This window comes from Trichomonas vaginalis, chromosome III (assembly GCF_026262505.1).
Source record: "Trichomonas vaginalis G3 chromosome III, whole genome shotgun sequence".
NCBI classification, from domain to species: Eukaryota; Parabasalia; order Trichomonadida; family Trichomonadidae; genus Trichomonas; species Trichomonas vaginalis.
In genome coordinates, this window is record NC_067205.1 from 15,334,027 (window position 1) to 15,357,145 (window position 23,119).

General features: G+C 34.7%; 10 protein-coding genes and 3 pseudogenes across 13 annotated transcripts, besides 2 other annotated features; 4 read left to right on the forward strand and 9 right to left on the reverse strand.

Moving 5' to 3' along the window:
• Positions 1 to 16,517: part of a mobile genetic element that runs on past the window's edge.
• TVAGG3_0706430 lies at positions 91 to 1,077 on the reverse strand (annotated as a pseudogene). The gene has a single exon. A coding segment is annotated over exon 1 (987 nt).
• TVAGG3_0706440 lies at positions 1,266 to 2,322 on the reverse strand (annotated as a pseudogene). The gene has a single exon. A coding segment is annotated over exon 1 (1,057 nt).
• Positions 2,766 to 3,115, reverse strand: TVAGG3_0706450 (organellar and viral DNA polymerase type B; the record flags this gene model as incomplete). The annotated part of the gene is made up of 1 exon (XM_051243584.1): positions 2,766 to 3,115. A coding segment is annotated over one exon (350 nt), but the record flags the coding sequence as incomplete, so codon positions are not given.
• Positions 3,272 to 3,679, forward strand: TVAGG3_0706460 (uncharacterized protein; the record flags this gene model as incomplete). The annotated part of the gene is made up of 1 exon (XM_051243585.1): positions 3,272 to 3,679. A coding segment is annotated over one exon (408 nt), but the record flags the coding sequence as incomplete, so codon positions are not given.
• TVAGG3_0706470 (KilA, N-terminal/APSES-type HTH, DNA-binding family) lies at positions 3,968 to 4,795 on the reverse strand (the record flags this gene model as incomplete). Its single annotated transcript, XM_051243586.1, has 1 exon — positions 3,968 to 4,795. One exon carries the CDS (start codon positions 4,793 to 4,795, stop codon positions 3,968 to 3,970), a length of 828 nt encoding a protein of 275 aa, XP_051090173.1.
• On the reverse strand, positions 5,609 to 6,574 carry TVAGG3_0706480 (organellar and viral DNA polymerase type B; the record flags this gene model as incomplete). Its single annotated transcript, XM_051243587.1, has 1 exon — positions 5,609 to 6,574. One exon carries the CDS (start codon positions 6,572 to 6,574, stop codon positions 5,609 to 5,611), a length of 966 nt encoding a protein of 321 aa, XP_051090174.1.
• Positions 6,827 to 7,316, reverse strand: TVAGG3_0706490 (annotated as a pseudogene). Its single transcript has one exon. A coding segment is annotated over exon 1 (490 nt).
• TVAGG3_0706500 (keratin-associated protein family) lies at positions 7,960 to 8,403 on the reverse strand (the record flags this gene model as incomplete). Its single annotated transcript, XM_051243588.1, has 1 exon — positions 7,960 to 8,403. One exon carries the CDS (start codon positions 8,401 to 8,403, stop codon positions 7,960 to 7,962), a length of 444 nt encoding a protein of 147 aa, XP_051090175.1.
• On the reverse strand, positions 9,090 to 10,293 carry TVAGG3_0706510 (keratin-associated protein family; the record flags this gene model as incomplete). The annotated part of the gene is made up of 1 exon (XM_051243589.1): positions 9,090 to 10,293. A coding segment is annotated over one exon (1,204 nt), but the record flags the coding sequence as incomplete, so codon positions are not given.
• TVAGG3_0706520 (uncharacterized protein) lies at positions 11,308 to 11,661 on the forward strand (the record flags this gene model as incomplete). The annotated part of the gene is made up of 1 exon (XM_051243590.1): positions 11,308 to 11,661. The coding sequence occupies one exon, from the start codon at positions 11,308 to 11,310 to the stop codon at positions 11,659 to 11,661; it is 354 nt and encodes a 117-aa protein (XP_051090177.1).
• Positions 12,277 to 12,891, reverse strand: TVAGG3_0706530 (uncharacterized protein; the record flags this gene model as incomplete). The annotated part of the gene is made up of 1 exon (XM_051243591.1): positions 12,277 to 12,891. The coding sequence occupies one exon, from the start codon at positions 12,889 to 12,891 to the stop codon at positions 12,277 to 12,279; it is 615 nt and encodes a 204-aa protein (XP_051090178.1).
• On the forward strand, positions 14,219 to 14,856 carry TVAGG3_0706540 (uncharacterized protein; the record flags this gene model as incomplete). The annotated part of the gene is made up of 1 exon (XM_051243592.1): positions 14,219 to 14,856. A coding segment is annotated over one exon (638 nt), but the record flags the coding sequence as incomplete, so codon positions are not given.
• TVAGG3_0706550 (protein of unknown function, DUF4107 family) lies at positions 15,325 to 15,852 on the forward strand (the record flags this gene model as incomplete). The annotated part of the gene is made up of 1 exon (XM_051243593.1): positions 15,325 to 15,852. The coding sequence occupies one exon, from the start codon at positions 15,325 to 15,327 to the stop codon at positions 15,850 to 15,852; it is 528 nt and encodes a 175-aa protein (XP_051090180.1).
• A 5,681-nt stretch (positions 16,518 to 22,198) lies between the features above and the next one.
• Positions 22,199 to 22,405: a mobile genetic element.
• The last annotated feature ends 714 nt before the right edge of the window (positions 22,406 to 23,119 follow it).

Consider the following 23,119-nt stretch of genomic DNA (forward strand, 5'->3'; position numbering starts at 1 on the left):
CCATCCAAACCTTCGAACTTCACTATATGGTTGTAGTTTCTGATGGCATATCTTATAGCATCTTTGTCATTTACTATGGTTATTTTTGACTCAATAGGAGATAGAATAGTTTTGCCATAAATACTGTTCAGAATGAGCTTTATATTTTCTTGCAAAGGATTTCCTTCTTTCTTATACTTTAACCTTAACTCAAACAACTTCTTTACTTCATCTCTTATTCTAATATCTCTGTTTCCATCGTAATAGTATCCTTGCAACACTTCACATTTGACACCTTGATATTTTATGAGGTCTTGTAATGTTATATGGTCAACATACATTAAACAGCAAGTGTTTGAACTTCTGGGAACGTTAAGTTCTGGATTTAGTTCAGGGTCACAAACTATTAAAGGAAAGTGTCTATGTATTCCAATCTCTGTTATCTTAATGAGAACAAAGAAGCCAGACATAAACTTTTCACCAATGGGTTCCTTTTGGTCGTCATCGAATAAATGTCTCATGAGATACTCTGTGCTTAACATTTCTTTCTTCATAACCTTTGGAATACCTTCTAAAGTATAAAGTCTTGCTATAGCTGATGGATATAATGAAACAGCGTCGAAGTCAGCAATGAGTTTCTTTTCGCTCTTTTGTTTAATGTTATCTGACAGCATACATCTTCCACCTTGAATACAGCGTGAAATAAATTCTCTTGGTTTATTTGAGAGGTCATATAAATTTCCATTCGGGAAGTACACTCTGTTCTCAAACAATTTGTTAGCAATAGAACAAATACTAACGTAGTCATAAACGTTTAAATCAAATTCTTTCAATATGTCATTGCGGAACTTAACAAAACCTTCTCTTAAAATTCTTACATCTTGTTTGCAATAAAATGTGCTATACTTTTCTAAGTCGAAGTGGTTCTCATCTATTCTGCAACCTTTGATGGAATCTATGTTTTTCATGAATGTATCTGCATCCCGGATAAACTTACATGCTTCAGAAATGACACCAGTTCTGTTGTCATTTGCTAACAAAACTGCTGTAGTAGTTGTATGGAAATACTTCTTTCGGTCCTGTTTGTAAGTTAAACATAGCAGGAAATAGTTTAAGCTTCTTATTTATAACACTGTAAGAGTCTTTTATAATAATTGCCCTTCCTTTATATAAGCCAGTTATTTGCATTGTTCGTGAACCTTTAATGATGGGAGTTCCTTTCACTTCTGTCATGTGTCTTAAGATGAAGTTTATATCATAACTGAGGTTATGGAAATATATTAAACTCTTGTCAGGAAGTCGTTCCAAAAATTCTGTTGCACAGTTCTGACCCCAAATGCTTTCACTCACTGAACCATCTTCACTGTCATAACAGATGTTAAAAGCTTTATGAAAGCCGTCTGTGCTACACTCAAAGTCAGCAAAGAAAACGTGCTCAGGAATGAACTTGCACTTATTTTTATTTACTTCTTTTGACTCGGCTTTCTTCTTCAGTTGTACACAATACTTTGGAGCATATGAAATCTTTAAATGGTGCAAGGTTCTGTTTATATAAGTCAGTCGTATATGTGAAAAGTTCTCCATAAGAAATAGGTTCGAAATATTTGCACTCCCACAATGTTTTCATAACATCCCATAACGGTGTTGTTCTATCATAACGAACTACATATTTATCTTCTCTCTTTGTATAAATCTTCATCTGTTTCTCAATGTTCATTCCACCACACTCCTTCAAGATTTCTATATAGTTGCGAATGAAATATGTTGTCATTGGTAATCTTTCGTTTAGCATGTAGTGGTCTTCAACAAGAAGTAAGTCAATAGTTCGAACAGTTTCACATTCTTTTGGTATGTATCTCTTTATTTCATTATGTCTTGAGTCATTGAAATAACCAATGGTAACATTAAATGCTATACCTGTTGCGTCAGAAATTTCTTGTACTTTACTTTGAGGAAAGTCTCTAACACGAATGACTTCTCTCATGTGGTCAATAGTCTCTCCATCTACTCCAGCCTGAATGCAAGCATAAACGAAACAATTCTTCTGTCATAAGTGTGCAGTTCTTTTGTTCAGTTCATTGAAATTTGGTAGCGTTCAAGATTTATAGGTAATGTGCAAAGATACTTCCAGAACTGACCGCTTCTCTTCTTATAAAACTTCTTTTCACCATTATCTTTCCAAAAGCTTTCTATAAGTGCTGGGTTTCCTGTTTGCTTAAGAGCTTCCAAAATGGCTTTCTGGTCATTTGTCAGTGTGCTTTCATCTCTATATGGTCTCTTTTTTGGTTTGCCTTTCTTTACATCTGACATCGTTAAGCCTTCATATTCTGTTAAATCATACATCTTTATTTCAGTAAGATTCTTTATGTTTGTCAAGAAGAAGTCATAGTGCATTTCAACAATACCTGCAGCATTTGCTTCTATCTCTGATATAAAGTTCTCCTTCAAGAGCTGATGTAGTAATGTTCCAATATTATTGAGGTTTAACGTAGAACATTCATACTTTCCACCAAGTTTATAACATACCATCCATCTCTGTTGTTGAGTTTATTTTAATTTTCTCTAAGAGTCTCATGAAAACCTTACCGAAATGTTTGTGTAAGTAGTCTCTGTTTGGTTCATCTAAAGCTTCGATGTTAAAGTCAATGAGTCTATTGCCTGACTTCACATTTCTCTTCCTATTCTCTTCATCTTTCTTTAACCATCTCTCACCTTCTTTTGGTTTGTCGTCAATGGAACGAATGACATCGTTAGCTTTGCGAACTTGTTCTATAGCGCTCTTAAACATCTCTCTTCTCTGTTGTTTCAGTGTGTCGTCTCTTCTTCTTGTTTCACCAACGTTTGCATTTGTTATGTCAAACATTTCTCTTCTTACTTCATGAGGTACTGAACGTCTATGATATAAGTCAATAGCAACGTCATTTAAAGGAAATGCTCTTGCATGGACTTCGTCCTCGCCGCGTTGCGGCTTTATGAACTCATGAATTCTATCATAACTTATTGCACCATTATAGTCTTTAATGAAGTCAGCGAGTGCTTTTTTGTTTGTTGCGTAATGTTTTGCTACTTCTATGTTAGCTTCTGTAAGAAGTTGTTTTATTTCCGAGTGTTCTAACTTAGACAACTTCCGATACATCTTTAGTAGGAAATAAAAAAATATTTTTTGAAAAAATTAGATTAGATTTTTTTAAGTTATTTTTCAAAATAATTTAATATTTTTATTTTAATGAAACACATGCAAGATTGCAAGTTCTTTTCATACAATGCTCTCGCTACTGCCATCAAGAATGAGTTCAATAATGCTTCAAATGTTAATGTTATCTTTAACAAGAAGTTTGTGAAAGAATCTAAGTTTGGTCAGTATGTCAGACCATTAGCTATCGTCATTGACCGCAAACGTTATACTTCACAAGAGTTAGCAGTAGTTTTGAAACAAAAGAGTTTCTTCGTGAATGTCAAAGATACTCATTATACTGTCATAAAGAACTCTAACATTGACTTCTTCAGTATTGCTTTAAATCTTTCCGAACAGAAAGAATATAAGAAGGGTGAAACATCTGTGAAATATTATCCTTCATCTCTGAAGACAATAACGAACAAAGATGTTATACAGAAATTCTTACCAAAGGTTGAAGAAGCTTCTATTGACATTGACGAAGGAAGTGAAATGGTTGAAGAAATAGACCCTGAAGCTATTTAAGCAAAAATATATTTTTGGTTAGTCTTCATATCGATATTTTACAACAATTCCCCAATGTATAAACTTTTCATACGCTTTTTCATAAGCTTTATATTCTTCAGAAATTTTGCATAATCTTTAGAAGCATTTAGATATTGTTTAAATGCTTTGTATGTCTTCAGAAATTTTGCATAATCTTTTACATGTTGTTCGTTCTCTTCTTCTGTCATGAGTTCCGAATATTCTAAATTCATGTTCTTTCATATGAGATAAAATTTTATAAAAAAATAAAATTAGCTTAGATTTTTTTTATTCTTCCTCTTTGAAGTTATCGAAATATTCTGTTATTTTTTCCTTCAGTAATGTTAAGTCTTCTTTGAATGTAAGTATTGTGCAACCTTTGATGTCATAGTGTGTTTGAGGAAGAGTATTTTTGACAATTTCCTTTATTTGCTCATTCGGTGTCATTGAAATCGGTAAGTTTTCACAATAGAACCAGTTTCTGTCAGATTTATATATTTTAGCTAAGTCGTAAAAGCTTTTGTTGTTTCTTCTGACTAAATGCAACATAACCACATCTTTATCTTCTTCTTTCTCCAACTCTTCAGTATATATCATATACTTATAGTTCTTTTCCTTTCCTTTTGGTACCGAACGTGGTATTATTTTCTGAATGCTTTTGTCTTTTGCTTCAATGACTTCATCTTTTGCATGAAGTTTCTTTTCCATCTCTTCACGTTCTGCTTTATATAGTTCATCTAACATCATGAAAATATAACAAGCATAACGAGGTGAAGCCCACATTGCTACAGCATTTACTAAAAGTCTATGAACATAATATCCTTTCAAACCAGGAGCCAAATTCTTGCGATTTTCGTACGGAATCTCTTCTCTTGGTTTTCCGAGGGAAGCAATCATATGAGGAAATTCTTCTAAAAGTTCTTTTGTCTGTTGGTTTTCAAACCAATGATATGCTTGCTTTGTAGAACGAAGAGCGTTCATTATACTTTGCATTTGGTACATATCGTCTTTGACCGAACGAATGAGACGTAACTGTTTGTTATACTGTATGTACTCGTATTCTTCATTTATAGCTTCATGGACTATAACTGTTGTTGTGTTCTCTTTTGTTGACATATCTGTCTTTACATACAAAATAAAAAAATAAATAAAAATAAAACTAACTTTATTTTCTGACTTTCACAAAAGACCAAAAATAAACGCTTTACATGTATTTTTCAGCAACTTCGTCAAATAATTTTATAGCTTTATCTATCTCATCTACTTCAAACGTTTCTTTACCTTTCGTGGGAGCACCATACATTTTCTCAAAAACTTCAAGCAGTTCTGTTTCAGCAGCTCTCATATCATTAACAAACACAACCTTGACTCTATTGACTGTACTGTCATATCTTTGAGTTATATTATATGTCCTTCCTATCTTATATCTTTTTGTGTTGAAGTCCTTCGGTTTCTGAACGATGTAAAGTAAGCCTTCACTGCAACGTTCCGTATCGAATGAACCATATGTTATGAAGTTATATCCAACAACTGGGTCTAACCATAACAAAACTATTGGTATAAGACTTTTGTCAATGAGATATGCTCTTGTTCCATGAAATGCTACTGATATCATAAGCTCAGGATTTCTTGTCAAAATTTTCTGAGTTGAAGCATTTCTAACCCAGTCGTTTGTTTTCTTTCCAGATGGAGATATAATGTCTGACAAAGAATATTTGTTGTATTTCTTTGAGTATCTTACGTTTAAATCACCTATTCTAACCACTTTGGTGTCATTGTCTATCTTTCTAACTGTTTCAAACTCAATGTTTGTCATTACTGTCTTTACATACAAAATAACTAATGAAATTCATTATTTTTGTGCTGAATTCAATAAAAATAATGTTGAGGTGAAGAGGTGAGATCTCACCTGTTTTTTCACCTCTTTTTTCACAAGCGTTTTACATGAATTGTACGATGTATATTTGAAATCCTAAACAATTTCGTAGCTTCTATTTCTTCTTTTAGTACATCGAATGTTTTAACAATGCCGAAGGTTTCTTTATATTTCTTCTTGACGTCAGACAGAAGGAAATCTTCTGCTGTTGGATAGTTTTTATTAAGAAATGTCAACATATCCATTTTATCTTCTGCTGGCTTTTCTGCTTCTTTCTTTAAGTCTGCATAGTCGTTTCGCATTCTTTCTATCTCTTTGACTGAGTAGTTATATTTTCTTATTGCTGCTTTACATTTTGAACATTGTGGCATCGTTTTTGCGTTATACATTGAAATAAAACCAGCTAGAACAACTAAGGCGTCAATGGTTTTCTTTAGCTCAAAAGCTGCTGGTTTTATCTGTTCATTCCATACCTTACCTCTTCTATCTTTATCTCTTATCTGCCATACACATTTTGCAACTAATGAAACAAAGTTATCGTATGTCTTAAATTCTTCGGATTTGTAAAGGTCAGAAATATTTTTATAAACCATGTCGCAATCTTTGTCCATAACTTTATGGTTGCAATGAAAACCAAGGAATTCATAATTTACTTTACGTATGAATTTCTTAATTTCTACTGAGTCAGTTGCTTTGACTTCAATTTCGTCGAATTCAGGAATAGTTAGTTTTTGCTGCTGAATTTCAGGTAGTTTAGGCAAATGGTCGATGAGGTCCTCCATTTCATAAAGATACTGTTCATTTGTTTCATCTTTCGCACTACAGTCTAAATTACGTGTTAAAAGTTCTTGCTTTATCTTCTGGATTTCTGTTTCAAAAGTATATGAAGAAGGAATAAAGCTTTTCATCTCTACTAACATTGACGTAGGATTCATGACTAGCGAGTTTGGTGCTGTAGTTGTGGACAGAGTCCCGCCGTTCGTGGCTTGAATTGTTGTTGTGCCGATTGTTGAAATCATATCTTTTATACAAAATAAAAAAATAAATAAAAATAAAACTAACTTTATTTTTCTATCTTAAGGAAATTCATGAAAATTCACGAGAAAGCTAAAGCAATCTGAGCCGCTAAGCGGCGAGGGTGAAAAAAGAGGTGAAAAAACGGGTGAGATCTCACCTCTTCACCTAAACATTATTTTTGGTGTAAATTTATGAAAACATTAATAATACATGACTGTTCTCATTCATGTCTGATTTAAATCTAATGAAAAAGTTTAGAAGAATTTTCTTATTCTTTCTGGCTTATTTTTGTCTTTCCAGTACTCCCGCTCTAATGGTCCCAGATGTGTTGACTTTGACTCTCTCAAGTTCTTAGATGGTATAACATCTTCAACGCCTCCTTCATATCTTACTTTATAAGTGTCATCGTTTATGTTATAGCCAGGTATTTCAATAACCACTCCTCGCTTTGCTTCGTCAATGGTTTCAGCAAGTTTGCCATTACTACTTTCGACTAATTTATGTCGAGGATAAAACGCAATAGAGTCGTCGGCAGCTTTTATAAGATATCCATTACCTTGCGTAGAGTCTACGATATAATAGTTTCTACTTAACCTTAAAACGTTTCTTTGTCAACGGTTTGTCGTCAAGAACTACACGAACTTTTGTACCAGGAATGAGGGTAAATTGTGTTGAATTTCTGATATTTTGTGTTTGACTTCGTTTTCTTTTGTATATATACTTTTCTTCTTGTTTTTGTGTCATTGAATTTGGTGTATGTCCTGTTGTAGAATGTGTTGAGGAATTAATATACTTCGAGAAAATGTTTCATTGTTTCTCTCGGTAAAGTCTCGCTCTTGATTTAAATCTCTGAGCGTTCTTATGAAGCGGTTTATGATGCCGAGTATGTTATGGTTATGGTCTTCAGTAGTGTAGTGAGTTATGTTATGCTTAATGAGAAAATCTGTGATTTCATTGCTGAGGTATGCACTGTCTTGGTCTGATGTTAAAGTACTTGGGCTATGTTCTGCTACAAACTTTTGTAAAACTCTTAACACTTCACGAGTTCCTTTATTTTTTCATTGGATATGCATATGCTTTGCGAGTGTTAACATTAATGAAGATGAGGAATGGTTTATGTCCTCCTTTTCTGCTTTGAATGAGAGTGTCAAATTGGTATGCGTCAGGAGCGTTGGAGTAAATTGGTAAAAAGTAGTCGTAAGGGTTTATTTTTGTTTGATGTACAACATTTTTGTCAAAGAACCTTTTCACTTCAGCTCTGTTAGTAAATCCCCAACTCTTTGCAGCTTCATTGAACTTCTTAAATGACCTCCATGGATGTTGTTCGAATACTTCTTTCAAGCTCATTTATGTAAAGTTAAAGATTTTATTCAAGGCTCAAGCGCGTTCATTGAACGCGGTACCATGCAAATACAGTCACAAATGGTGGCATATAATCTGCACCCGAGCCTGTTGGATTTGTTGTGAAAGTATGGACATGATTTCCTCCCGGTTCAGTTGGTCGAAAAATCTTTTTTGCTGCATTGTTATAAGATGGAGATAAAACGTCATGGCCAGCTTCATACTCTGAGTTGTATAATGGGTGGTCTCTTAATGAGTGGCTATGGTCGCCAGAAAAGTTTGTCGTTCCTGTATGAGTGTGCGGTGGAAGGTTTGCTTCTTTAATTTTCTTCGAACCTCCTGTTTGCTTTGAAGAGTTAGCACAGTATAAGAATTTATCTACAATCTGTTCCCACGTACCAAAACCTAAAACTGTTTCTGGATTTGTTGAGTTCATTGACGTATAAATAGAGCCTATAGGATATATGGTTTCAAGAACCTGAGTCTTCATTGTTTGAAGTTCATGTTTAACATTTATAAATCCATTGCCATCTACAATATTTATATTGTTTGTTATTAAACCATTAGGAAAAGTAGGAGGATAAATATTTTGTTCAACTAAAGGTGTACCGTCTCTTCCTGTTTTTGTTACTTCTTCAATGTATGCATTAATTTCTTTAATCTTGATTGTTTGAAATTCTTCATATGTATGGTTCTTGTCGGCTTTACTGTCTAACATTGATGGTAGTTTGTATGCTTCAAAGTTTCTGGCATATTGATCAATGTTCCTGCAATAGTTATCTAAATTGTTAAGAGTATCTTTTACGCTTGTACTCGGATTCTCTAAAGGTGCACTTGAACCCAAATCATAGTTCAATATTATGTCGTCTGCTCTAACAGTAGTGAAGGATTTATGTGTATGTTCTTTGTCAGCTTTCTTATCTAACATTGCTGGTAGTTCGTATGTTTCAAAGTTTCTGGCATGACCTTCAATGTTCATACATTTACTATTTAAGGAGTTTAGTGTATCTTTTACGCTTGTACTTGGATTCTCTAAAGGTGCACTTGAACCGAGGGTATAGTTCAATATTATGTCGTCTGCTCTAACAGTAGTGAAGGAGTTATGTGTATGTTCTTTATCTGCTTTTTTATCGAACATTGCTGGTAGTTCATGTGTTTCAAAGTTTCTGACATGACCTTCAATGTTCATACATTTACTATTTAAGGAGTTTAGTGTATCTTTTACGCTTGTACTTGGATTCTCTAAAGGTGCACTTGAACCAAGGGTATAGTTCAATATTATGTCGTCTGCTCTAACAGTAGTGAAGGATTCATGTGTATGGTTCTTGTCGGCTTTACTGTCTAATGTAGCTTGAAGTTCATTTATATCGGAGATATTGTGTTTATGAGATTTCAAAACTTTGTTCGTTGCGTCAAGTTCAACTTTGTCAGCTTTACTTTTAATAGCATCTTCAAAAGTTATTTTTGCCTTAACTCTCAATGTAAATCTTGGTTCAACTAATACACCGTTAACAAAGAAGTATGAAGCATAAATTTCATTGTTATAACCAAATGTTTCTTGTGCTTTACCTGTGTCATACTGTACAGTACAGTGTATGTCATAACCTTTAGCACGAATGAATTTATATCTTCTTTCATTAACATTTTTTGTCTTCGCTTCATCACTTCGTGTTAAATATCCATGGTAGTCCGTTATAATCTGTTCGTCTGAACTTATATAATGAACATGGTTTTTATCTGCTTTTTGTGAAAGAAGTTCAACAACTTTTGCTTCACTTATGTTACCAGTGTCACTTTCATTTATTTTTGTCAGCATTGCGTTCAAAACTTCATAAAGACTAACTACTTCTTTTGGTTCTTGAAACAATGAGTCAAAAGTCTTTCTTAACATTACATCTTCAACTGTTATGACTGAGTCAATACCTTTCTCTTTTATTGTCTTAGCTAACTGACCTAAAACAACGAACATATAGTCTAAAATATTATCTTCAGTGTTAAACACTATACAGTTTTCACGAATTGTTGTGTTTGTTGCTGTTAAAACTTCTTTAAACTCAGGATATATATTCAGTAGATTTTCAACAATTGTTTGAACCACTTGTCCTCCTTCATCTAAATCTCTTGCTGCCATTAAAGGATGTAAATTAATTGGTTCAATAATTCCGAGACGAGGGTTGTAAGCAAGTCCGTCGAACATATTTTTACGTTTGAGTGCCCAGTTAGTTAGTTTCTTTGTATTATATGTTACTTTACCCCATAAATTTTTGAGACCGTCAAAGAAACTTCCTGTATTTCCATGTAATTTAGCAAACTCAACATAAAACTTCATGCTATCTATGCCACCAAGAAAAGCCCAGAGTGCATCTATCTCACTTTGCATGGTTATAAGAGATGCAGTTGTTACACCTGATGAAAATAAAGTAAACAACCACCCTAACCAACTCTTACCTGCTCCACTTTGTTCTACTTTCACAAAATCACTGATATGACTTTTTAAGTATTCTTTCGTAAGTAATGTGTCTCCAGGTGTAACGTCTCTAACGATATTATCTCCGTCAAAAGTCAATGTTCTAACTTGTGTCCGTGCAGCCTTTATTTTAAGGCATGCATAGTCTGGTGTTTGAGGAGCAGAAGGCTCGATGTATGTAATTTTAAAGAAATCGTCATAATTTTTCTTAAAGGTTTCATATGTTGTTTTGAATGTATTGAACCTCATTATTATATCAAGAAGTTTTGTCAATGAGTCAGCAATTGCTTCATCTACTGTTGACGTTTTGAGTTTTATTTCTGCTGAGTCGTTTATGAATGGTACTTGACATTGAGTTGTATATGGGTCAAATCCTGTAGGACCCAAATGAAGCAAGTAGTCTAAAATATCACGAACAGACTTTGAGACAGTTGTGTCGTTCTTCATGACGATTTCACCATTTACAATGAATGGCATAGTACATGAAGTTATTTGTGGGTCAAAACCAGAAGGATTGAAATGAAGCATATAGTTCAGCGCCTCATACACTGACTTATACACTGTTTCATTATTTTTTGACACAATTTCACCATTTACAATGAATGGCATTGTCGAAGGAGTTGTTTTTGTATCGAACCCTGAAGGATTGAAGTTAAGAATGCTTTCAAGAGCTTCATATACAGACCTATAAACAGTTGTGTCGTTCTTCATGACAACTTCACCATTTACAATGAATGGCATAGTACATGGAGTTAAAATAGGGTCAAACTTTTCATAGTCCTTCCATGTTATATTTCTCAGTATTTCCATCAGAAATAACAATATATTTGTCAGTAAGTGTGAGAGAGTATTGACCAAAATATAAACGTTTAGCTCTGTCAGCTTCATACGCATATGCAGCTATACTCATATTTTAATGAGAATAAAATGTTGTTCTATTTGCAAAGTACAGACCCAAACGAATACGGGACAGTAAAGCTACAAACAAACTTAGGTCTTCAGAATGAAGCACTTGCTTTCAGAGTTGTTGACTTCAATACTATCGCAACTTTTGTCATAACTGACGAAACAGATTTCATGGAGTTTGAAATAGATGGAAAGAAGCACGAAATAAGATTTCACAATAATGTAGAATATAAGATGGAAACATTAGCTGGAGTGTTAAATGCTCTCATAAATACTACAATAAACAAGGATAACGAAGAAAACTTAATGAATGTTAAACTTATTGCAGGAGTTTTGAAGTTCAGTTATGCGAAGGAGTTTAAGATACAAGAATGAGTCATAGAGTACAATTCTTTGGGTGCATACCATATGACATTTCCTTTGAAAAGTGTTGACAAAACGATTGAGATGAAATCTGTTCCATACGTATGTTATGGTAATTGTTTATACATTGAGTCAAAAATAGCTAATGTCACAGGTATTTCAGGAGTTAATAGTAAAGGTTCAGTAGAATATAAATCTTCTGTTATGCAGTCAATTCAATGTTCATTCCAAACGTTCCTGTCATAGCAACTCATTTAGGTAAATGGGTTCGCATTAGTCCTCATAATTTGAAAGACATGCAATTCAGACTTGTTGACTTTCAAGGAGAGCCTGTAGAACTGAAGGCACCAGTGCGAATGACTGTTGAAGTTGACTTTTTAGAAAATATTAAATGCAACAGCTTACAAGAGAACTCAGAGCTAAAAATATAAAGTATGAATGTTATGTATTAGGTCATGAACTTTGGTTGTTGCTGTTTGATGAAACAAATGAGTTAGTTATGTCAGTCAAGAGAACAGAAAAATATTGTGTTAGTGAAAACTGCACCAAGTCAATAAGATTAGGTTTGCATTATGAAGATGAGTTCGATACTGTTGAAGAAGTTTTGGATAGATATTACAAATTGCTTTAATTTACTAAAACATATTTCAAGCAAAGTTTATATTCTGTTGAAAGTTTTGTATACTCGTTCGAATATTTATACTTAAACTCAACTCCTGTAGTTCCTGGTGTTTCAATGATGCGGATGTTACCTATTTTCATGAATGGTGGCGTTTGACCACAGCATTCGATTTCAGGGTCGAGATAGTCAATGACACATTGTTTCCCTGTTATTCGTGAGATAACATTTTCAAGGTCCTCCTTTGTTAGAATTATTTGGTTCTTGCTTATAAGATTTACCAAAAGCTTCTTATCGTCTTTGAGTAAAATTGTTTGGTATAACTGAAGAAGGTAATGGTCTACGTTATCTGAAGGATTTGTTTGAACATTTGTGTAAGGGTTGTCGTTGGCTTCTCTTGAAAGAATTTGGTCCAGTGGTGGATACTCTAACTTAACATCTGATGTAGCGTTAGCGTTTGAAGCTGAGTTTAAATTCACGGATTTCAGCTCTGGTTCTTTTTCTTTCAAACACTCTGAACTATAGTTCTTTATGACAATATTGTTTGTCGTTCGTGAGTCAACATTTGATGTTGGTTCAATTGGAACATTAACGGCACCAGCTAAGATGGATTTGCTTCTCATTTCATATAGAATAAAAACCTTTTATATGTATGAAATGAACAATATACTCGACAAGGGTTTGAATGTAAAGCTAACGAATGAAAATATTGTTGAATTCACTGAGACAGGAGCTGTGTATAAAGATGTAGAACTACTGAACAAAAGAGCTAAGGGAAGAAGCAGGAACATGAACAAAGGGTGGAAGCCTATAAAAATTTATGTCAATGATGGCTCAGGAGGTTCAAACATAAAGTATGCAGAAAGTTATAGAGTTTATGCTCTCAAAGGTGAAAAGCCTTCATTTAAGAACAGCTATTCTAACGCATATCCTCAAAAGCTAACGGATGGGGAAGTGGATGATATGAATGACAGCAAAAATATTAACAGAAATGGCGACAGAGATGCATGGAATTTGTTTACCATCAGTCAATTGAAGGTTAAACTTTAAAACAATGTTGGTCGTTCCCATGGAATATTTTTGACTTTAATGGTATTAGTCATGATATGAATCTCAAGGTATGAACGAGGAGAGATGAGAGACTTATATGCTTCCCAAATTTCTTCAAAAGGTAATGCTATACCTGACTGTTTCCAAATGAGTTCAATATCATAACGTGAGAAACCTTGAAAGATAACGAAGTCAGTTATGAGACGTTTTATGTTTAAAGCTAAAAACCTCCATGTTTGCATAAGTATTGCTACAGTTAAATGGTAATGTCTGACTTTAGTAATGATGTTAGCTAATGGTGAGTCTGGTTTTGACACTAAACCTTTTCCGGCGAAGTCGTCACAAACGAGCAGAGTGTTTGAAGGATATTTTTTGAAGGGGTATTTTGAAAGTTTTGATAGAATGTAGTTTGTCAGTCGTTTCATATCGTAAACTCCTGAGTATTGACGTAAGTGGTGTTTGTCAATAATTCTTTCCATCTCTTCTGAAGTCTTTTGCATTCCTGACTGTATAAATTCAACGATGGTATAATATTTCCTCTTACGTCGAATGTAACGTTGAAGAAATTCAATGAGTTCACTGTCTGGAACTTTAACAACAGAGGCTTGAACTTTTGACATAAATGTTTTCGCTGTTGAGTCCATAGAGTCTGAAGTTGCTGATATAATGATTTGGTCATAATATGAGTCATTTCCTAAACGTTCTGTTATGAGTATATGACGAATGAGGTTAAATGTCTTACCTGAACCCATCTTTCCACAATAGAAATAAACACCATTTGAACAGAACTCATAGTCCTTACTGAAAGGAAGAATGAGAGAAGAGTTAAGTTTGTCTGTAGTTTCATTCATGTCTTCATCTACGTCATGTATTAAATGCTTCATTTTATCTCCATTAAAAATGCAAGTCAGAAATATTCAGAACATAGCACCGAGTCTAACTGACAAGAGTATAAAGATATACTATGAACACGTTATGATGAAACCTACCAAAATTCAAGAAAGTCAGTATACTTATGAATATCCAAGACACTGGGTAGAGTATGTAGGAGGTGAGAAAGCTATTGAAATCAGACAGGTTCGAAGTATTCCAGCAGGAAGAACAATATTATTGAAGAACTTTAATGTTTTGAGATATAATGATGAAACAAAGAAGCAAGATAGTTTCCCTGTTGCTGTGTATGTGAACTTAGATACAGGAGATGACATGAAAGTTTTTAATACAAAGCTTCAAACGGTAGTGAGAGAACAACTGACTGCGGAAGGACATCCATTACCTTCAGAAGTTACCATAGCATATAATTTTGAAACAAACTCAATAGATTTTAAAGTCGTCTCTGCAAAGAAGTCAGGTTTTACATTTAATGAAGCAGATGTATATTCGAATGAAAACTTCAAAGCTATTGCATGGTTAGATAATGACGATTGCTTTAAGAAAATATTTAAATTCAGTGACTCAACGATGTCAATAGATGACCTTCGTGGAATGTTACCATCGACGTTTACAGTAGAAGGTTCAGCAGGATTGCTTACAAGATTGTCAATTGGTGGTATTTGGTCTCGTGAGAACATTGTTATAAAATCCAGTATAAGTGAATTTGCTGAAGAATCTATATTATGTCTTTCAAACTACATGTATTCGCCGCCGAAGCATTATAGTATAACAAACTTTGTCAGTAAGTTTAACATAAGACTTGTCGAACCTTCTTCAATGAAAGATGTTGTGCTACCCAAAGATGGAAAGGATGGACTCATTATTGAATGATTTTAATTGCATATTAAATGAGCTTGTTCTTGAAGGTCATTCATGATGAAATAACTGTTGTAGAAGATGTTAGCAATTGTTCAGACATTTTGAAGCGTATAGATGATATAAGAAAGAAGTTAGATAGACCGCAAAGCGGTGAGGGCGAAGCCCGTGAGAACGCTTATGTTTCATTGACTTTCTCCAGTAACGAGAACTTTTATGAGATAATATTGAAGAGAGATGATTTTAATATGGTGTAAATGGTAGCTTGGGCAGCTTTAGGCGCAATGGGAACAAAAGCATTAGCATTTGGAGCAAAAGCACTTGGAGCTTATGACGCAGTAAATAAAATGAGTGGAGGAAGGGTTTCGAAGACATTAGATGCAAATAAAGGGAAGATTGGAGGCTGGGTTGCAAAGAAGTTAAGATTAAATAAAATAGGGCTCATAAATAAAGCATCCAATTTGGTTGCGACTGAGTCAGAAAATGCTTTAGGAAAGGACGATGAGTTTGCAAAACACGCAAAAGACTTTAATGACCAGATGAAAGGTGAAACAATGCATTTAAATAGATTCGATGGAACTAAAGAAAATGTTTCTTCTCCACCAGTAGTTCTTCCGTATGGTCCCTATGGAATGTATGGAAACCCTTATGAACGACCATTTGACCCATTGACTGGTGGAAGTAACTGGTATCATTATGGACGAAGAAGAAAGACAGTCAAGTTGGAGACAGACGTGAAGAAAGCAACTAAAAAGAAACCAAGGAAGAGAGTTATAAAGCAATGAATTCAACAGGGTGAAAAAACAGGTGAAAAAAGAGGTGAGATCTCACCACTTCACCTAAATTTATTTTTGTGCTATGTTTTCATACGTGTGAGGGTGGTGATATCATTAATTTTTAAGTTTATTTTTTATTTTACTGAAATTTTTATTTGGATGTAAATGACAGAACAAAAGCAACTCATTCAATTCCACAGTATAACAAACATACATTTAAACATTTATTCTTCCTTCCTGAGCATAACATGTTCTTTCAAATACATCCGAGACCAGTTGACTTTTCATTGACTGTGTATAAAGATAGAAATAGTTATATCATTAAACCATACGATGACGAAGGTAAGTTATGTAAATTGTACGTTAAGAAGTTAGAGAAAGTTTATGGCTTCAAGTATGACTACAATAGGGTTAACACTGATGATGAAGATATTGAGGAAAATTTATGAGAACATTAGTGAAGTCGTTAGTGAGAACGATAGTGAGAACGTTTATTTTTTACATTAGTGAGTTCGTTAGTGAAGTGGTTGGCGGCTTTGTAAATATTTAAGGTTAAATTAGTTTTTGCGTTCATGTTGTAAAATATACGTTAACGGTTTTGTAAAGTGTCAAATTCACAAGTATTGGGTAAGGTGGAACGCAGTGCCGCCGTACCCATGACTTGTATACTAACTATTTCAAGTCAGACTTACTTTCGTCCGAGACTTACATTTCAAGTCAGACTTACATTTCAAGTCAGACTTACTTTCGTCCGAGACTTACATTTCAAGTCAGACTTACTTTCGTCCGAGACTTACATTTCAAGTCAGACTTACTTTCGTCCGAGACTTACATTTCAAGTCAGACTTACTTTCGTCCGAGACTTACATTTCAAGTCAGACTTACTTTCGTCCGAGACTTACATTTCAAGTCAGACTTACATTTCAAGTCAGACTTACATTTCAAGTCTGACTTACATTTCAAGTCAGACTTACTTTCGTCCGAGACTTACATTTCAAGTCAGACTTACTTTCGTCCGAGACTTACATTTCAAGTCAGACTTACTTTCGTCCGAAACTTACATTTCAAGTCAGACTTACTTTCGTCCGAGACTTACATTTCAAGTCAGACTTACTTTCGTCCGAGACTTACATTTCAAGTCAGACTTACTTTCGTCCGAGACTTACATTTCAAGTCAGACTTACATTTCAAGTCAGACTTACTTTCGTCCGAGACTTACATTTCAAGTCAGACTTACTTTCGTCCGAGACTTACATTTCAAGTCAGACTTACTTTCGTCCGAGACTTACATTTCAAGTCAGACTTACATTTCAAGTCAGACTTACTTTCGTCCGAGACTTACATTTCAAGTCAGACTTACTTTCGTCCGAGACTTACATTTCAAGTCAGACTTACTTTCGTCCGAGACTTACATTTCAAGTCAGACTTACTTTCGTCCGAGACTTACATTTCAAGTCAGACTTACTTTCGTCCGAGACTTACATTTCAAGTCAGACTTACATTTCAAGTCAGACTTACATTTCAAGTCAGACTTACATTTCAAGTCAGACTTACTTTCGTCCGAGACTTACATTTCAAGTCAGACTTACTTTCGTCCGAGACTTACATTTCAAGTCAGACTTACTTTCGTCCGAGACTTACATTTCAAGTCAGACTTACTTTCGTCCGAGACTTACATTTCAAGTCAGACTTACTTTCGTCCGAGACTTACATTTCAAGTCAGACTTACATTTCAAGTCAGACTTACTTTCGTCCGAGACTTACATTTCAAGTCAGACTTACTTTCGTCCGAGACTTACATTTCAAGTCAGACTTACTTTCGTCCGAGACTTACATTTCAAGTCAGACTTACTTTCGTCCGAGACTTACATTTCAAGTCAGACTTACTTTCGTCCGAGACTTACATTTCAAGTCAGACTTACTTTCGTCCGAGACTTACATTTCAAGTCAGACTTACTTTCGTCCGAGACTTACATTTCAAGTCAGACTTACATTTCAAGTCAGACTTACTTTCGTCCGAGACTTACATTTCAAGTCAGACTTACATTTCAAGTCAGACTTACTTTCGTCCGAGACTTACATTTCAAGTCAGACTTACTTTCGTCCGAGACTTACATTTCAAGTCAGACTTACTTTCGTCCGAGACTTACATTTCAAGTCAGACTTACTTTCGTCCGAGACTTACATTTCAAGTCAGACTTACTTTCGTCCGAGACTTACATTTCAAGTCAGACTTACTTTCGTCCGAGACTTACATTTCAAGTCAGACTTACTTTCGTCCGAGACTTACATTTCAAGTCAGACTTACTTTCGTCCGAGACTTACATTTCAAGTCAGACTTACTTTCGTCCGAGACTTACATTTCAAGTCAGACTTACTTTCGTCCGAGACTTACATTTCAAGTCAGACTTACTTTCGTCCGAGACTTACATTTCAAGTCAGACTTACTTTCGTCCGAGACTTACATTTCAAGTCAGACTTACTTTCGTCCGAGACTTACATTTCAAGTCAGACTTACTTTCGTCCGAGACTTACATTTCAAGTCAGACTTACTTTCGTCCGAGACTTACATTTCAAGTCAGACTTACTTTCGTCCGAGACTTACATTTCAAGTCAGACTTACATTTCGTCAGACTTACATTTCAAGTCTGACTTACATTTCAAGTCAGACTTACTTTCGTCCGAGACTTACATTTCAAGTCAGACTTACTTTCGTCCGAGACTTACATTTCAAGTCAGACTTACTTTCGTCCGAAACTTACATTTCAAGTCAGACTTACTTTCGTCCGAGACTTACATTTCAAGTCAGACTTACTTTCGTCCGAGACTTACATTTCAAGTCAGACTTACTTTCGTCCGAGACTTACATTTCAAGTCAGACTTACTTTCGTCCGAGACTTACATTTCAAGTCAGACTTACTTTCGTCCGAGACTTACATTTCAAGTCAGACTTACATTTCAAGTCAGACTTACTTTCGTCCGAGACTTACATTTCAAGTCAGACTTACTTTCGTCCGAGACTTACATTTCAAGTCAGACTTACTTTCGTCCGAAACTTACATTTCAAGTCAGACTTACTTTCGTCCGAGACTTACATTTCAAGTCAGACTTACTTTCGTCCGAGACTTACATTTCAAGTCAGACTTACTTTCGTCCGAGACTTACATTTCAAGTCAGACTTACATTTCAAGTCAGACTTACTTTCGTCCGAGACTTACATTTCAAGTCAGACTTACATTTCAAGTCAGACTTACATTTCAAGTCTGACTTACATTTCAAGTCAGACTTACTTTCGTCCGAGACTTACATTTCAAGTCAGACTTACTTTCGTCCGAGACTTACATTTCAAGTCAGACTTACTTTCGTCCGAGACTTACATTTCAAGTCAGACTTACTTTCGTCCGAGACTTACATTTCAAGTCAGACTTACTTTCGTCCGAGACTTACATTTCAAGTCAGACTTACATTTCAAGTCAGACTTACATTTCAAGTCAGACTTACATTTCAAGTCAGACTTACTTTCGTCCGAGACTTACATTTCAAGTCAGACTTACTTTCGTCCGAGACTTACATTTCAAGTCAGACTTACTTTCGTCCGAGACTTACATTTCAAGTCAGACTTACTTTCGTCCGAGACTTACATTTCAAGTCAGACTTACTTTCGTCCGAGACTTACATTTCAAGTCAGACTTACTTTCGTCCGAGACTTACATTTCAAGTCAGACTTACATTTCAAGTCAGACTTACTTTCGTCCTTACACAAGTCAATATCAACACATCAGACTTACATTTCAAGTCAGACTTACTTTCGTCCGAGACTTACATTTCAAGTCAGACTACTTTCGTCCGAACATTTCAAGTCAGACTTACTTTCGTCCGAGACTTACATTTCAAGTCAGACTTACTTTCGTCCGAGACTTACATTTCAAGTCAGACTTACTTTCGTCGAGACTTACATTTCAAGTCAGACTTACTTTCGTCCGAGACTTACATTTCAAGTCAGACTTACTTTCGTCCGAGACTACATTTCAAGTCAGACTTCCATTTCAAGTCAGACTTACTTTCGTCCGAGACTTACATTTCAAGTCAGACTTCCATTTCAAGTCAGACTTACTTTCGTCCGAGACTTACATTTCAAGTCAGACTTACTTTCGTCCGAGACTTACATTTCAAGTCAGACTTACTTTCGTCCGAGACTTACATTTCAAGTCAGACTTACTTTCGTCCGAGACTTACATTTCAAGTCAGACTTACTTTCGTCCGAGACTTACATTTCAAGTCAGACTTACTTTCGTCCGAGACTTACATTTCAAGTCAGACTTACTTTTCGTCCGAGACTTACATTTCAAGTCAGACTTACTTTCGTCCGAGACTTACATTTCAAGTCAGACTTACTTTCGTCCGAGACTTACATTTCAAGTCAGACTTACTTTCGTCCGAGACTTACATTTCAAGTCAGACTTACTTTCGTCGAGACTTACATTTCAAGTCAGACTTACTTTCGTCCGAGACTTACATTTCAAGTCAGACTTACTTTCGTCCGAGACTTACATTTCAAGTCAGACTTACTTTCGTCCGAGACTTACATTTCAAGTCAGACTTACTTTCGTCCGAGACTTACATTTCAAGTCAGACTTACTTTCGTCCGAGACTTACATTTCAAGTCAGACTTACTTTCGTCCGAGACTTACATTTCAAGTCAGACTTATCGTCCGAGACTTACATTTCAAGTCAGACTTACTTTCGTCCGAGACTTACATTCAAGTCAGACTTACTTTCGTCCGAGACTTACATTTCAAGTCAGACTTACTTTCGTCCGAGACTTACATTTCAAGTCAGACTTACATTTCAAGTCAGACTTACTTTCGTCCGAGACTTACATTTCAAGTCAGACTTACTTTCGTCCGAGACTTACATTTCAAGTCAGACTTACTTTCGTCCGAGACTTACATTTCAAGTCAGACTTACATTTCAAGTCAGACTTACTTTCGTCCGAGACTTACATTTCAAGTCAGACTTACTTTCGTCCGAGACTTACATTTCAAGTCAGACTTACTTTCGTCCGAGACTTACATTTCAAGTCAGACTTACATTTCAAGTCAGACTTACTTTCGTCCGAGACTTACATTTCAAGTCAGACTTACTTTCGTCCGAGACTTACATTTCAAGTCAGACTTACTTTCGTCCGAGACTTACATTTCAAGTCAGACTTACTTTCGTCCGAGACTTACATTTCAAGTCAGACTTACTTTCGTCCGAGACTTACATTTCAAGTCAGACTTACTTTCGTCCGAGACTTACATTTCAAGTCAGACTTACTTTCGTCCGAGACTTACATTTCAAGTCAGACTTACTTTCGTCCGAGACTTACATTTCAAGTCAGACTTACTTTCGTCCGAGACTTACATTTCAAGTCAGACTTACATTTCAAGTCAGACTTACTTTCGTCCGAGACTTACATTTCAAGTCAGACTTACTTTCGTCCGAGACTTACATTTCAAGTCAGACTTACTTTCGTCCGAGACTTACATTTCAAGTCAGACTTACATTTCAAGTCAGACTTACTTTCGTCCGAGACTTACATTTCAAGTCAGACTTACATTTCAAGTCAGACTTACTTTCGTCCGAGATTTACATTTCAAGTCCAAGGAAAAGAGACTATTGATGACTTACTTTCCATCGATGGTGCACAACAGCAGGGAGGGGATTCGTGGGTTTGGGGAAATTCGCTGAGGCACTAGTGTCCGGATTGTTCGTCAAATAGGTTTCCTTTCCTATAAAGAAATGACACTTTTTGGCGGCTTATTGACTCAGAAAAATTTGAGAGTTAACGAATAATTTTGGCGCCAAAAATAATTTCTCTTAATTTATTAAATTTAATATACGCACATCCATAAGTTATGCTATTTTTTCTATTTATTTTGTTCTAAAATTCTAAATATTTTTTTCATAAGATAAAATATGATGTCTAGTCTCATTTACATAACAACATGCCTTAGAATAGGTTTTTTATTCTTTTTGTCACTTTAAATTAAGAATAAAAAGATAATTTAAATTGAATATTTGCGATTATTCTCACTAATGCTGCTTCCTCTTTTATTAGGTAGACAACAAAAAGTTAGCCTTGGACTCCCATATCAGATTTTTGATTGGTTGCGTATATAATGAGCTGGGATTGATAGACGAAAACCCAGTGAGAAAATTTTTGACGCCTAAAAAATTATGATCTTTTCGCCATTTCAAAATAATAGAAAGATTATATGATTTGGGTTCTCTAAAATCTAACTGATAACAATTCAGTTTTCTTGCAATTTATTCACGAACAACATCATAACCCTTTTGAAAATTAAGAGAGGTTATCGATTTTGTAATTTAATTGTCGTCGTTATCGATTTTGTAATTTAATTGTTATCGTCTTTTTCTAAACGTGCATTTTTACATTAAAAGCAATGCAACTCCAAAATTAATTGGTATTTAGACTTTAATTAGGTGCAGACAAACGAAATGCAGTCCAAATATTTTGGTGATATATGAATTACATAAATTTAGGGAAATTGAAATTATATCTTTTTAAATTTTTAGGAAAACAGATTTATAGAATTGTTTAAGTCATCAAAATAATGCAGACTTAGGTCAAATTTTCCAAATTTAATCATTTGCAAGACTTTCAAGCGACTTCAAAATGTCGAAATATAAGTCCAAAAATAAAATTACGATTACAGTCTATCCTCAATTATTATCACGCTAATTATTGAGTGACCCATGCGTTCGTATGTATGTAATACCTTTTAAAAAGGAGATGAGAGAGATAAACTACATTTACAATTTAAATCTGATGTATTTACTTGTTACATTTACAAATGTAAATGTTTCTCGTAATGTTTACATTTTGTAAGTATAACGAATAAAAATGACGCACTTTTTTTACAAAGTCAAATTATGCGATACAACTTTACTTGTTACATTTACAAATGTAAATGTTTCTCGTAATGTTTACATTTTGTAAGTATAACGAATAAAAATGACGCACTTTTTTTACAAAGTCAAATTATTGTTCGATTTTTGCAGCTTGTAAACGATTAATTGTATAAAGCAATTGATATTAGCACGACATAACTGAATAATTCTAATATTGAAATCAAAAGCCCTTAAAATATCATGATATTTTAATTTCATAACAAATCTAGGAGACTATTTGATGAAAACATATCCGATGTGGGTTTTGTTGTATTATATAACTTGTTATTGACTTCTTAGCTTTCCAAATTTTTTTCGA